Genomic DNA, 16,466 nt, shown 5'->3' on the forward strand with positions numbered 1-16,466 from the left:
TGCCTTGTTAAATTATTCAGTGAGCTAACATCCTCTTTCTAAATATAAAAATAGTGTTAGGCTCAGTTGTTCATAAAATCCCTCCCAAAATGCAAATGCTATTCAGAACTAAACACGTTTTTAATCTATTTTATTTCTAATGTTACCTTAGGAACTATCAGGTACATTTATAACAAAGAAACACTGTGATGAGTTTCAAATATTGATATGGAAACATTTCTCTCTGTTTTTTTTTTTTCCTTTGCGTCAAAGACAAGATAGACAAACATACACACAGGAGTGTTCGAAGGATACTGGATGGGCGTTAGGAGAAACTTGCATTCAAATCCCTCTGACATTTATTGGCAATGTGACTGTAGATAAGTCAATCTGTCCGAGTGTCAGCTACCTCAATTTCCTCTTCTAAGAAAGAGAGATAATAATGCTTGTGGTAACCATTGCCCGCGATTAGTGTGAGGAGCAAATGAGATAATGTATGTAAAACCCTTAAAAATGTCAGGTACTGCCAGCACCACATTATTGCCTACAACAGGACAGTTTTTTTTTTTTAATAATAATGATCACTAGCCTTTATTTAGCACTTTAAAGTTTGCAAAAGCACTCTCTGTGTTACCTGATTTGATCCTCACAAAAGCCCTGTGAAGTAGATGCTATTATTATCATTTCTTTATAGACGATGAAAGTAAGGCTAACAGAGATAAAGTAACCTGTCTGGGGTCAGTTGTTCAATTAGCATTTATTAAGCACCTACTATGTGCTAGGGACTATGCTAAGCACCAAGGATACAAAGAAAGGAAAAAACAGGCCTAGAGCTAATGGATGTCTGAGGCAGGATATGAATTCAGGTGTTCTTGATTCAAAGTCCAACCTTCTATCCATTGTACCACCGTGCATTTTAGGACTCACTTTTGTCAATGAGTATATTTAAGAAGAAAAACAAGAGAAAAAGTTTAGAGCTGGCAAGGATGTCAGAGTCAAACTCCCTTATTCTAAGGGCCAGAGAAGTTGAGGTACTTCATTAAGGGCACATGTGTGGTAAATATCAGATTTGGAACTTGAACACTGAACCATTCTTAAGAGAATGGCTGAGCTGCCAATCCAAAGGTCTATAATGGTTAAATTTTCAGTGTAGGCATTTACTTTTCAGGAATCAGCAAATGCAACAAATCAGAGCTTGATTCATTGTTTTGTTGATTGCCTAGACTTAAGAAAGTGATAAATGAAATGTTATTAATACAGATTAAATTTAAAAGTATGTCATGCATGCATTTTTCCCCTAGAGAGCCAGATAGATAAAAACTTACTGGCATACATTCCTGTGAGGATCCAATTAATGATTTTTTTAAACAAGGGGGAGCTAGGTGGCTCAGTGGATAGAATGCCAGGCCTGGATTCTGGAAGGCCTGAGTTCAAATTTAGTCTTAGACACTTACTAGCTGTGTAACCTGTGCAAGTCAGTTAACCCTGTTTGCCTCAGTCTCCTCAACTGTAAAATGAGCCGGAGCAGGACATGTCAATATTTTTGCCAAGAAATCCCTGAATGGTATCATAAAGAGTTGGACACAACTTAAACAACTGAACAACAAGATAAACAAAGAAATAAACTTCGTTAGATTAAAACACATTTCCCTAAACCAACTATATACCTTGATGGAGAGTGAACTATAGGAAATCTTTCTTGGCCTAAGACATAGTCTATTTTGGAGCTAAATGGGTGGATGTTGGAAAAGTTTTTTAGCTTTTACCTTGTTTTCAGAAAGGCCATGGATAGATTTTTATAGCATTGACTATAAAAAAGTATCCCTCTGCAAATTATATGTGTGTATACATATATACAATATATATAATATATATAATATGTATATAATATCACATTATATATATGTGTATATATATATATACATATATCACATTTTCTTAAATTTAAGTAAAATAAGGTAGGGATTAAACTTGAATTAAGACAAACAAAATGCCCTTGACAATTCCAATTTGAACATCATATAACCCCCTTGTCATAGTTTATTCTCAAGTTTAAAATAGAAAAAAGGATCCATTTGGCCTCGGGCTTATACCAGCAGCAGAGAAATGTCAAGAAAATTTTACATATGGAACAAGTGTCACAAAGTATGGCCACAGAATGGGGAATGGAGAGGCTATTTTTCTGTCCTGTGTGTTTGGGTGTAGGGGAAGACAGAGACCTTTGCATCCTGTAAGTAGTTGCTTTGGATACTGTAAGAATAGAGTAGAGAATGATCTCAGAACAGTTTAACATCTGATTGCTTCTAAGCTTAACTAATTATTCATGCAAATTGGGCGACAAATTAAAATACTGTTTCTAAAGAAAGTCTTTAAGTGCTATCTTCAACTTCTAAATTTTGTCCCTAGTAATATCTGCACCCTCTACATTCTAAATCCTGAGGAAAAACTCCTGCTGCCCCACCCTAGTTATGGCACTGAATGGCAATCAGTCTTCTGTTTCCTATTTGCCCTCATAGAGCTTATTATGTATTTTACATATCGGTAAATATTTGAGGAGTTCATTGTGGTTAACATTCTTTCTTTTAAAAACATATTTTTAGCTGGGTGTAATAGTATACTACTGGGAGAAGATAAGGTTGGTGGATTGCTTGAGTTTGGGAGTTCTTAATTACAGTAGGGCTAAAGCTATTTGGGCATCTACACTAAGTAAAACACAAATATAGTGAGCCTCTGTGGTGGAAAGTCACCAAGCTCCTAAGGAGAGGGAAAAGCCATACAGGTTGGAAAAATGGAGCAAGTTAAAACTTCTATGCTAATCAGTATTGGGATTGAGGCCATGAGTAGCTGTTGCACTTCTAGCCAGGGTGAAATAGAAAGAGCTAGTAAAAAATGTATTTTTTTTTAAATATCATGGTTACTTTGGGGGGTACAAGGGAAAAAGCATTTATTAAGCACCTGCTATGTACTAGACACTGTCCTAAGTATCTAGCAAAAATTATCTCATTTGATCACACAAAGAACCTCCCTTGTAAATAAAAAAAAACAAACCAAAAAACAGTTAAGCAAAATAAATCAAGACATCTACCAAGACTGATGGAAAAAGTAACATTTTATAGCCCTAGATCACTTCCTCTCTATTAAGAACAAAAAAAAATAGAAATATTTGATCTTCCATCCTCTGGAATTAAGATTAATCATTACATTAAAATGAATTTATTCCTTTAGTGCTTTTTTTTGCATTATTGTATTCATCGTATCAATTGTTTGATTCTCCTTACCTCAATCTCTTTCATTTTATGCAAGTCATTCCAAGATTCTTCAAATTCCTCTAAATTCCATCCATCTATTACATTCATATTACATTCGCATACTGTAATTTGTTCTGACATTCCCAACTTTTTCTCTAGACAAGCAGTGTCTACCTCCTGTTAAATAATAAATCTCCCTGGAAGAACTCATAATTGTAGAGAATTTTACTATACTCTTATAATCTTTAAATCTAACATTTCTCTATTCTTGATACCATATGATATATTTCCCATTGGCAAAGAGAGACATTAATCCAAGATACATTAGGGCAATTGAAGAAGTATTTGCATAGAACTTTTGGAAATAAAGCATTCCCCCATAAGGGAAACATCTATTAACTTAAAGACCAAATAAAATTAAAGTCATTTCTCATAAATGTAAGTTTAAGGAAATCAGTTTCCTTTTCATAACCCTTCCGTGAGGAGGTCCTAAGCAGATTTCTTTCTCTACCAGTCATGTCTGTGCCTGTGTCCAGGCACATTTGGTGAAGCTCTTTTCTCATTTCCATTTCTTTCAGCCAAATGTGAAGGTTGCCATATCAATCCCTTCTTGGAGCATGAATTAATATATGTATATAGTATTTATGATAAAACTAATGAGCTACCCTCCTTTTTGTCTGCAACTTCCTTTCTATTCATTTTAGGAAATGATTTCATTATGTCCCCTTTCCCGTCCCTCCCCAATTCATTTTCTAAATTATGATTTAGTAACTGCCCCAAACTGAAGTAGGATTAACTTTTCTCCTTACTCATCCTCTTGCAGATTCCTGGTCCAGATGCTCAATTAGAGGCATGATTAATAGATATGTTTAACACAGAGGCCATTTGGTTCCCTGCCCTTCGTCTCCCAGCTGTAGATTCGTAGCATCTAATTTCAGAGAAATATTTGGTGGCGTTTTGGTGCACTGGGGACCATGGCACCATCCCTATCCAAATTTTATTCACATTTATGCTTACCTTCTTGACATACTGAATGTAATAGGACAAATATAGCAGCAAGTATGGAACAATATGGAAGGACAAGCAAAAGAAAATGAAGAGAATACTAATATTCAGCAAAAGAAGATCAACAGTTCAAGAACTCATGTCCTTCTGCTTAAAGATAATGCTAAATATCTTGTCAAGCCCATGTGGATGTGCCCAGTGGTAGAACTTTCTCACCTAGGCTGCTCCCATACACAGTTTTTGGTCCAAGTGATCAGCACCATTGGCCTACGTGGCTAATGATGGCAACCATCAGTGCTTCTGCCTCTTTGTCCACCATGTCATGATATAGATGGATTACAAGGAGCCAATCCAACTGAAAATCATACCTGAAACTTGTCTGTTATAGTTCTGTGCTATGTCTGCAGGTGTTTTCTAGGAGTTTCATAACATTATTATTCTCTGTGAAATGCAAATACTTGGCAGATAGCAACAGTAAAAGAATCCTGACCTATTTCAACCCTGCTAATATCTGGAATGGACAGCTAGGTGGTTCAATGGATAGAGTGCCAGGCCTAGGGTCAGGAAGACTTGATTTCAAATCTGGCCTCAGATACTTACTAGCTATGTGACTCTGAGCAAGTCACTTAACCCTGTTTGCCTCACTTTCCTCATCTGTAAAATGAGCTGAAGAAGGAAATGGCAAACCACTCCACTATCTCGGCCAAGAAAACCCCAAATTGGGTCATGAAGAGTTGGATATCACTGAAAACCAACTGAACAATACTGAAACATCTAGAATGCACCATCCAGCAACACTGACTTCTTATTCTTCCTTGTACATATGCCTTCATTTTTGGACTCTATGCATTTTCATTCATTATGCCCAGAATGGTCCTCTCCCTTGTTTCCATCTCCTGACTTCTTACCTTTTGTAAGAGGCCCTTCTTGGTCCCTTTCAATGCTAGTGGCTTTTCTGAGACTGCTTTCAAATTTCTTTGTCTATACGTACATAGTTGTTTGTAGGTTGTTTCCATCATCAGAACGTGAGCTCCTTGAGGTCAGGGGCTGTTTTTGCCTTTCTTTGTATCTCTGGCACTTAGGACAGTGCCTGGCACATATTAGGTGCTTAACAAATACTTGTTAAGTTAATCTGAGTTGTTGTGACTTAGAAAACAAGAGACTGTGGCATTCCTTTAACATTTTTATATATGCACCACTATACAACTTCAGTATATAACTTATCTTCATCTATTTTGACAGATAACTAGAATATATCACTGATGATCAGTTTTGACAGGATCTGCTTTTAATATAGGGAAATTTTTGGCAAATACTAAGGAAGAAAGCTATTCTCCCACCTCTCCCTCCTAATTTCCCCCTCTCTTCTCCCCATATAATATTCTACCACAGAATAGCAACAATTGAGGAACAGATGGGTGGTTGGAGTGACCTGAGACGTAGCAAAACCCATTCATATTTTGGACAAATAAGTGAGAAAGGATAAAGGGAAAGATTCAAAATCTCTCTAAAACTAGGAAGTTCTAGTGGCCCCTTCCCCTCCTCTAATTAATAGGAGAAAAAAAAATTACTAGATAAGAGTTAATGGTAAGAGTCTTCTACTGTGTTTGCCCATTATCAGACATTTAGTTTGAACTGCTTTAATTATGCAAATGTAGCCAATGGATAAGTGTTAATAAACTTCCATTTTAATAAAAATCAATCAAAATTCAGCTTCTCTTTAGCACATCATCATTTAATTAAATTCTTGAGAGAAGTCAGTGGTTATATAGTTATACCCATCTCAAGCAGATGATGAAATATATCAGAAAGGTGCATATCTTAGACAATACTGGTCCTATCCAGAACATGCAGTCACAACCCTGTTTTCCTAACTGATTAGAACTATTACACATGTCAGGTGAAGAGGATGACTGTGGCTTTTAATTTCCAGGCCTTCTATTTCTCACTGTATCAAATCTGAATCCACGTTCTGCAAACTCAATAGCACCTTGTAGGGTTTCCCATTCAGGGGTGGGGGGTAGGAATAGGCATCAAGTTCCTTAACAAAAATCATGCCCAGTAATTTTAGCTACAGAAAAAGATGAAAAAAAAAAACCCACAGTCCACATGCAGTAGAGTTCTTTGACCAACCTTGTAGAGTAAAGGGAGTTTTCCTAGTTTTAACAAGGCAATCCTATTGGTCACATTTTTCATCACTCGAACCCGGCTCACATCTTCTACAGTCCCGTACCTCACGTCAATGACTTCTGCCTGCAAGAAAAAGAAAAACAATAGATAATAGATAGATGGATAGATGGATGGATAGAAAGATGGATGGATGAATAGATAGATAAATAAACAAATAAGTGAAGCCATTGGAGAAAATTTACCAAATGTATCTACTAACATAAGATTAAAGATTGAAACAAAATTAAGTGCAGCAATGAAGTCCTTCATCTGTGCTCTGATTCATTTGCTATCATCTCCCAGTCATCTATTAAGAGATAAGAAGTAACTTTTCTATGTTTGTCAAAGAAACCTAATTGTTAAACAGACTTCTGTCACAATGGTTTTTGATCACAATTTTGTTCCTATTAAGATTTTGCACAGATCTGGGTCTTGTTGCTACTATTTTTAACCAACCTGGAATTTTGTCTTATAAATTATAGGTTCAAAGATTTAGTGATAGAAAGGACCTCAGAGGTCATCCTGTTTAGCCTTAGTTTTACAGATGAGGAAACAGGCCCAGGTTAGATGACTCATCTTAGGTTACTGGGTGTCAGGGTGTTAGAGGCAGGATTTTAATCAGTCAGTCAATCAATAAGCATTTTGAACCCTTTTTATGTGACAGGCATTGGTGTTTCTGGTCTTCTGATTCTCCTATCCATACCTTTTCCTCTGCACCATGATGTAGAATAGCTGCTAAGAGACTGATTATATCAATATCCCATTGTTCACATGAGACGCTATTTTTCATTTGTAAATTCTAAGCTACTAATTGTTGGTGACACAAATTATAGCCTTGGCGAAGCTCAATTTGCTTGGCTAATTGAGATTTTCTTTAATATTGCCTGTTCACGTTCCTAATGATGGTCATGCCTTTCAAAGCTATTTTCTCATTATCTTGAGCTCTGGAAAAACCACAAGTAGACGCCACAAACTGAGGATCATGGGGGCTTTAAAAAAAAAAAACCTGGACAAGAATAATAAAAAGAACAATGGATTTAAAAGAAAACGAAACTATTTTTCCTTTGTAACAGGGGACTGATCTTCTGAGCATGCACAGAATACTTGCCTGATTCCTTTGCCCATGTGGACCTTTGAGCATACTCAGACATTCTCTAATCTGTCCCAGTAACTAACTATGTGATGAGGACATAGTGGTTACAGAGTGGATCCTGGGTGAACCTGGTAACTAAGAGAATGATGGTTCCCTCAACAGAAGTAAGGAAGTTCAGGAAAGGACAGGATTTGGAAAGAAGGATAGAGAAGTTTTTTTGTTCAGTTGTTTCAGCCATGTTTGACTCTCTGTGGCCCCATTTTGGGGCTTTCTTGGCAAAGATAATGGAGTGGTTGGCCATTTCCTTCTCCAACTCATTTTACAGATGGAGAAACTGAGGCAAACAGGGTTAAGTGACTTGCCCAGCATCACACAGCTGGGTCTGAGGTCGGATTTGAATTCATGAAGATGGGTCTTCCTGATTTGAAGGCCAGTGACCTATACAGTACATCACCTAACTGTCCCCATAATGAGTAAGATCTGAGATCAAATCCTACCTCGGCTATTAACCATGATTTTGGACAAGTGTCCTCTGACTTTCAGTTTCCTTACCTGTAAAATGCTGATCATAATAGGACCTACCTTACAGGATTCCTCTGAGGAACAAATGAGTGTGTGTGTGTGTGTGTGTGTGTGTGTGTGTGTGTGTGTGTGTATACACACATAGATACAAATATATGCATATATGTGTCTGTGTACATATATAAACATGTGTACACATATCAAGTACTTTACATATGTTAAAATACTATATATATATAAATGTTGCTATTGCTACTATATGAATATCAATTACTAATAATGGCTGATATTCACATAGTACTTTATTATTTAGTAACATTGTATAGACATCAAGAACTGTGAAATAAGCAATATTATTATCACCTTTTTGCTAAGTATGAAGCCAAAGCTTAAAGGGATTAAATTAAGGAAAGATCAACATTTTTTTGGAAAGCTTATTATGTGCTAAGCAATTTACAAATATTATCTGATCCTCCCAACAACCCCTGGATGTGGGCACTATTATTATCATCATTTCATATTTGAGGAAACTGAGACAAACAGAGGTTAAGTGACTTGCCTAGGGTCCCACAGCTAGGCCTTATTTGAACTCAGATCTTCCTGACCCCAGGCCCAGCGCTCCATCCACTGAGCTCCCTAGCAGTTTCTGACTTGTCCAAGGTCACACTGCCAGAAAGCGTTAGAGATAGGATTTACATCCATGTCCCTCTGGCTTTCTTCTTTCTACTTTACCACACTGCCTTTAATTCACTAATGCAAATGGCACAGGTCAGCTCAGAAACTAGAGTCAAAGCAACGTACTTCTATAAAGAAATATTGCTTGTTTGTATAGACCAATACTCTAATTTTCACTTGGCATGTTGCACTCTGAGACTATCTATTAAAAATCAATCATTCCAGAGGCCTCACAGTACCAATGCTTGGAGACAGGATGATAAACATATCTCAACTGCCTACTGAGGAGGTCTCTGAACTAGGTCCTTTATGAAAAGTGTCTTTTTTCACTTGCCTTCCAGAAAACTGAGAATCACAGTGTTCACTGCTCAGTTAAAAGAAAGTTCACTGAATTTTCCCAAAGCACAAATCAATATACAGAGATACGATAAAATGTCAAGCCATTTCTTTCACATGTGAACTGCTACAAAGACAAGGTGCTCTGGTGCATACATCCATCCATGTGACATTTTCCTAACAACTCGACATTTCCAATTTTTAACTCAAATTCCTGGGTTCAGACAAGGACCGTAGAAGACTGGCGGGAGGAGGCAGTGTGAACACAGGGGAATGTTTCTGCATTTAGAGTTAGAGGATTTGGGTTTGAGTCCCAGCTCTTCCATTTATCGGCTATGTGACAATGGGAAAACCATTTAAACTCTCTGGGTCTCAGTTTCCTCATTTGTAAAATGGAAGAGTTGGATTAGATGGCCTCTAAACTATCTTCTAGTTTTAAATAAATGATTCCATATTGGTTGTTTCCTCCATTAGAATGTGAGTTCCTTGAGAGCAGAACTAGCTTACTTTCTCTTTGTTTCTTGGGTACTCACCAAAGTGCTCCACAAATAAGTGTTTTAGTCATTAATTCATTTTTTTATCATTCTTGAAGTCAAAGAAACATGTGCTTCAGAACCTATATAACTTTTTATCTGGGAATGTGATCCTAAGGCAGGGAAGGGAGACATTTTCTCCCATAATGCAAACTAATCAACTAGCAAGAGAAAAGAGAAATCAAGAGCCGAGTTGGATCCAGAAGAGGAGAGAGAAGAAAAGAGGAAAGAAATGGAACTCATTGACTTCTTAATTTAAGCAATGGAACTTAGTCTAAGAGATATATAATATAATAATAAAAACATATTTGAGTAAAAACAAACACTGACTATTTGAATGAACTGAATAATGAACCATGTAGAAGAACTATGGATTATGCTCTTTAACAAAAATACTAAGGAATAATATAAAATATGAAGGAACCACTGACAAGGGTTATCATCAACCACAACTAAAATTGTGCAGGCTACATGTGGCCTCCAGGCTGCAGGTTCCCCACCCCTGGATAGTGTCCTGTGCCTCAAAGTCCCCTATCTTTGCAAAAAAAAAAGAAAGGAGTGTTATTTCTCCTCACATCTGTTTTGGGGGTTCAATCTTCATCTTTATAATTTCATAGTTTTTAGTTTTGTTCATTTACTTCACATTTACATTATTGTAATCATTGTATGTATTGTTTTTCTGGTTCTGCTTACTTTACTTTGAATTCATTCATGTAAATCTTCACATCCTTTTCTGAATTCTTAATTTTTGTCATTTCTTACAGCACAGTAATATGACATGACATTTACATACCACAACCTGTTTATACGTTTATCAATCAATAAATACATACTTTGTTTTCTTCAAAAAAAATTGTACAGGCTTTAAGAACAGAAATTCCATTATGTCAGTGGTTCAGGGCTTGTTAATTGGCAGGCTATTGATCACAAAAAAAAAAATGATCAGTGATAGTTGTTTCAGTTGGGAAGCAATGGGAAGCTAACTTTATTTCCAGTCTGAAAACATATTAATATCCAGCTTCCCCATAAATTTTTGTTTAATATATACTCTGTAAAAATGTGAATATAAACTCTTGGCTTCAAAGTTAGGAGACTGTTTTTATTAATGTAGGGAGGCTATAAGGTTTTTTTGTTGTTTTGTTTTGTTTTCCCCTCATAAGAACACAAAGAAGAATTAAGAAGGTTTTGTTGCTGGCTGAGATGCATAGTAAAGGCAGAAATTTGCACAAGGACATTAGGAGAGTGTGGTCTTTGCCTATTTTCTGATTAATTTCATTTGCATATCAATCAGGAAGGACTAGGTTTCAGAGCCCTGACTTTCCCACAGGAACCTTGGAGTATTTTTGGTAGAACCCATCAATAAATCTTATGACCACAGGATTCCAACCTGAGAAATAATAGGAGTTAGAAAGAATTTTCTAACCTTAAGTCAAACAGTTGGCTGGGTGCTGGGACTTTGAATCAGCATCAGAGTCAGTTAAACAATAGATTTTATATTAACATGGGGCCATGCTGCTCATTTCTGTCAGTGCTCCAGCCAGATATGATGGGTCCTAACCCTCAGCTCTCATGCTATAGTCAAAAGAGCACTGGAATTAGAGTTAGAAGATGTGGGTTAGAAAACGTCTTTGAGTCAGACATTTCCTCATTTGTAAAAATGAAGATGGTGACCTTCACAGCTTCCTAGGCTCTAAAATTATGATCTACACAGAAAACAACTACCAACTCCTAGTTTTTGAAGATGCAGAAGGCGTAGAAAGGAGGGTAGCTTAGTGAGAATGATACTAATGGAGACACTCAATGGAAATGATCTGATGATTATGACGTCCAGCCCAAAGATAAGATGCTAAATAGAGGTTTCATGCTTCAGTCAAGTAAGCAGCATGATGACATCACTAAAAGATATTGACAGGTAAGCCAGATACATTGAAGGAGGGAATTGTGCTAGCCCCACAGGTTCTGTACATGTGTCCTCCATTCATTTCAATAAACATTTATTAAGTGCCTACTGTGTGCCAGGAATTATGCTAAGTGCTTGAGATACAAATAAGGAAAAGAAAGATAATCCTTGTCCTCAAGGAGCTTATAATCAAATGGAGGAAAATAGCACACAAAAGGAAGCTGAAGATGGGGTGGGGTGGAGCGTGATGTTCCAAGCCAGCTGCTGAAAGAGCATGGAGTTACCTCCGTGTGTGTTCCCTGGGCACTTGTTCTCTATGAGCACTGCCTTTTGTTCTTGGATTCTGTGTTAACCCATGTCACAATGTGTGCTTGGGAATAACTTTTTTTTGGAATTTCATTTTATGTTGTTTGATTAAACATTTTATTTTTAATTACCAGAGCCTCTGGCTGGTCCATAAAAGTTCACATCAGTGGGGTATCATCGGTAACGGTTTTGGATGGATGAGGAGTCAAAGAGTGTTTTGGGCCTGACATCGTGTCCTTGGTGACACTATGTGAGTGGGTACCAAGGTGCTACACTATGAATGAGCATTACAGTTAGATGTGAGCTCAAGATGTGAGCTTAAAAGGTTGCATGTCCAAAAAATAGAACACAGGATGAAGTAAAACAGGATGGTTCTACTTCCATCAACAGCAGCAAAACATTACTTTAGAACTTTGGAAGAAGAAGCTCTTTAAACAATTTTTCTTCTGCCCTAGCATCACAGCTCATGTCACTGAAGGTTTTCCTCTGTGAGTTGCTGATAAACTAACCTCAGTTCTACCAGCTGGAAAACTGGACTGAAAGTGTAGACCAAAGCAGTAACGCTAATGCTAATCTCCTGGTCCCATGAGCCCTCTCATTTACTTGGGCCTTTTCAAAGGTGTAATTGAGGTTCATAAGGAGTGGTATTTAACTCCTTCAGGTAACTAGGTGATAGGGAAAGGGAGGGAATAATTATTTATATACTGCCTACTTTGTGTCAGTAACTGTGCTAAGGGCTTTTTATTAATATAACATTTGCTAGTCAAAACAATCCTGAAGGGGCAGCTAGGTGGCACAGTGGATAGAGCACTGGCCCTGAAGTCAGGAGGACCTGAGTTCAAATCCGGCATCAGACCAAACACTTGACACTTATTAGCTGTGTGACCCTGGGCAAGTCACTTAACCCCCAATTGCCTAAAAAGAAAAAAAATATTTAAAAACAAACAAAAAAAATAATCCTGAGAGGTAAGTGTTATTATTATTATTACCATTTTGCATTTGAGGAAACTGAAGAAAATAGAGGTTAAGTGACTTACCCAGGGTCATACAGCTAGTAAGAGTCTGAGGCCAGATTTTAACTAAGGTCTTCCTGACCCTAGGCCCAGTGCTCTACTCACTGTAGTCACTTAGCTGCCTCTAATAGAGAGGACTATTTGGTGTTACTGAGGAAGGGCAAGAGAAGGGAAAGGGAAAGGGAAGGAGGGAGGGAAGAAGGGGGAGGGAAAGAAGGGGAAAGGGATGAGAGAGGAGAGTGCAAGGGGAAGGGAAAGGGAGGGAAAGGGAAGAATTCTAATACTGAGGAGAGTCAACACACACATGTGAGGGTTAGGCAAAGAGGGGTATTTTGTTCTGGAAAGCTACAGAGACAGTGAGTAGAACCACAGAATTAGAATGACAGAGATGATTTTGTATGTTTCAAGAACTAGAAAGGGGGTGAAAAGAGGGTACATCTTCAGCAGCAAGGCAGCTGGGGAGAAAATGGCCCTGAGTGCAGTATGGTTGAATTTAGCCTATATGTATTAGGGAACTGAGGTAATCACCCAGCACGAAACAGGGTCCCATGGTGGGAGCTTCCAGTGGTGAAAGACTAAAGACACTCAGTACAGCTACAGGAGACAGAAAAAGGAAATTTAAGAGCATTGGGAGGGGAATGAGGCAGCTAGATTGCACAATGGGGAGAAAGTCGGACTTGGAGTCTGGAAGGCACTCCCTAGCTGCCGGAGGGCAAGTCATTTACCCTCTCTCCCTCTAAATTTCTTCATTTCTCAGAGGTGATTGTAACAGCATCTACTTCACAACAATCCATGTTGTGAGGACCAAATGTGATAATACCGGTCAGGTTCTTTGCAAAACCTTGAGGAGCCATATAAATTGTAGAAGTAAGGAGGAGGACAAGAAGGAGAATATCCTGGGACTTGGAGGAGGGGAAGGAATATTTAAGGAAAGGGTTGGGCCACAGTTGGAAAGGCATGAGCAAGGTGAGGAGGAGGGAGAAAGACCTGAGAAAAGGTCTTTGAATTTGGTCATAAGGAAGCTAATGATGTCCTTTTCAGTAACAATTTCAGAAAGCTGGGGATGGAAGCCAGGTTATAAACAGTAGAGGAGAAAGTGCGTGGTATGGAAAAAAGTTGAAATATCAAGCAAAAACTTCTTCAAGAAATGTCAGAGAAAGAGAGAAGAGAAATAGAATGATGACATGGTAAAATGAAAAGGTCAAGCAGAATTCTTCACTGAGACCAGAAGCAGAGAAAATGGTGCCAGTAGAGAGGAGAATTGATGGAGCTGGGTCAATCAGTTAATCAACAAACGTTTACTAAGCCCTTACTATGTGCTGATCAGCGAGGTGGTAGGTACAGTGGATAAAGTGCTGAGCCTGGAGTCAAGAAGAGTCATCTTCCTGAGTTCAAATTCAGCCTCCAACACTTGCTACCTGTGTGACCCTAGGCAAGTCACTTAACTTTCTCTGCCTCAGTTTCCTCATCTATAAAATGAGCTGGATAAGGAAATGTCAAAATACTACAGTATCTTTGCCAAGAAAATGCCAAATGAGGTCACGAAGAGTAGGACACAACTGAAACTGAACAACAAAAGTTCTTAGTAATAAAGAACTATAGGTATAATACTAAGCATTGATGAAAGAACAATAAATGTGCTGAGTACTGTTTCCAAACCTGGGGACATAATGGACTTGGGATCATGAAAACTTGACTTCAACCCTCACCTCAGACATTGAAAAAGAATGATCTTGGGAAAATTACATATCTTTACTCACTGCGGATTGGGACCAATGGTCTCTTATGTGCTTTTGAGCTCTAAATCCCCTAAAGAATAGATAGAAGGTATGGAGGGGAAGGGACTAGCAGTAGGAGAGTCTGGGAAAGACCTCCTGAAGAAGGTGGCCCTGGAGCTGAGCCTTGAAGGAGGTGAGGAGGGTAGGCATTCCTGGCACAGGGGACAGCCATTGCAAAAGTAGGGAGACCAAAGGTAGAGTATAGTTTTCAGGAAAAGAAAGTATACCAGTGCACATAAATCATAGAATGGATGGAAAAAACCATGTTAAATGATGGGTAAGGTAGGAACGGGTCAGGTTAGGGAAATCTTTAAATGCCAGAGATTGAAAGTCAAGGATATAAGTAGAGGGAATAGTCTTGTCAACAAAGAGAACCTTACCCTAAGAAACAGGATGGAAGAAGATACTTTGGTGAAGATTCCTGAATATCTTAAAGCATGGTGAAGAAAGGTGAAAGCAACCCAGATCAGAGTGCATCCATTCTTTCAGTGAATAGAAAGCTAGGTCATTAGTTCTGAATGTGGTAGGTTGTTCCATGAGACTTGGAAGTAAAAGCTCCAGGAGAAAGGGTACCTCTCTTTCCTTCCTTCCATCTCTCTCTTAGGCTCTATGCTGGACCCTTTGCTCTTCTCCCTCTATATTCAATCACTTGGTGATCTTTCCAGCTCCTATGACTTCAATGATCATCTCTACACAGATGACTCTCAGGTCTGGTTTTAACATCTAGTCTTGCATGTCTAACTGCCCATTAGACATCTTGAACCTGATGTCCCATAGACATCTTAAAGACAACATGACCAAAACTGAATTCATTATATTTTCACCCAAACCTTCTCTCTTCCTAACTTCCTGCAAATCAGGTGTTATCTTTGACTTTTTACTCTCTCCCTCACCATACCCAAAAAGTTGTCAAAGTCCGAAGCTTTTTATGGCATTCTCTCTTTAACCCTTTGTATTCTCTCCTTTCTCTCCCCTGACACTGCTACTATCCTTATAAGTTTCTCAACACTTCACACCTAAACTATTACTGCATCCTTCTGGTTGGTTTCCCTGCCTCAAACCTCTCCCCATTCCAGTCTATCCCCCATTTGATTGTCAAACATTTGGTTGTCAAAGCAGACTCGGATATGTCACCCTCTATTCAATAAGCTTCCTACCACCTCCAGGAACAAATGAAAAAAATGTTTGGCCTTCTAAGTCCCTCTTCACCTGGGCTCCTGCTATCTTGCCAGTCTTTTTACATCTTACCCATCCCTATCTACTTTGTGATCCAGGGACACTGGCCTCTTTCCTGTTCCTCAAGCAAAACAATCTCCCATCTGGGCATTTACACTGGCTCTCCCCCAGGACTGGAATATTCTTTGTCCTCATTTACACCTCCTCAGCTTCCTTTAAGATTCAGAAAAGTTCCACCTTCTGCAAGAAGCCCTTCTCAGTTCTTCTTAATATTAGTGCCTGCCCTTTGAGACTAGCCCCAATTTATCCTGTCTATATCTTCTTTATACATATTTGTTTGCTTGCCGTTTCATCCATTAGACTGTGAGCTTCTTAAAAGAAAACACTAATTTTTGCTTTTCTTGGTCCCCAGTGCTTAGCACAGTGCTTGACAACTATTGACTCTTTTTCTTTCTGTCTCGTATTTTTTCTTTTGCTCTCTTTCTCCTTTCTTTCTTTTCCTTTTCCTTCTTTTTCATTCTATTTTTTCTTCCTTCTCTTTTGTCCTTCCCTCCCTCGTCTTTCTTCATTCTTCCCTCTCCCTTTTCTTCCTCCATCATTTTCTTCATTCCTTCCTCCCTCCTTTCTTTCCTCCTTCCTTCTCCTTTCTTCCCTTTTCCTTCCTTTCTTTCTCCCTCCTTTCCTTCCTCCTTTGCTTCTTTCCTTTTCTCCTTCCCTTTCTTCTTCCTGTCTT

At 38.3% G+C, this 16,466-nt stretch overlaps 1 protein-coding gene across 3 annotated transcripts in view; it reads right to left on the reverse strand.

Moving 5' to 3' along the window:
• NAALADL2 (N-acetylated alpha-linked acidic dipeptidase like 2) overlaps window positions 1–16,466 on the reverse strand; it is a 1,445,704-nt gene that overhangs the window by 557,521 nt on the left and 871,717 nt on the right. For all 3 annotated transcript variants that reach the window (XM_027875745.1, XM_027875744.1, XM_027875746.1), the window contains one exon: window positions 6,366–6,485. In XM_027875745.1, the coding sequence (XP_027731546.1) occupies window positions 6,366–6,485 (120 nt within the window). The remainder of the gene's footprint in view (window positions 1–6,365; window positions 6,486–16,466) is intronic.

The sequence above is a fragment of the Vombatus ursinus genome, unplaced genomic scaffold (genome assembly GCF_900497805.2).
Source record: "Vombatus ursinus unplaced genomic scaffold, bare-nosed wombat genome assembly UNPS02014810.1, whole genome shotgun sequence".
NCBI lineage: Eukaryota > Metazoa > Chordata > Mammalia > Diprotodontia > Vombatidae > Vombatus > Vombatus ursinus.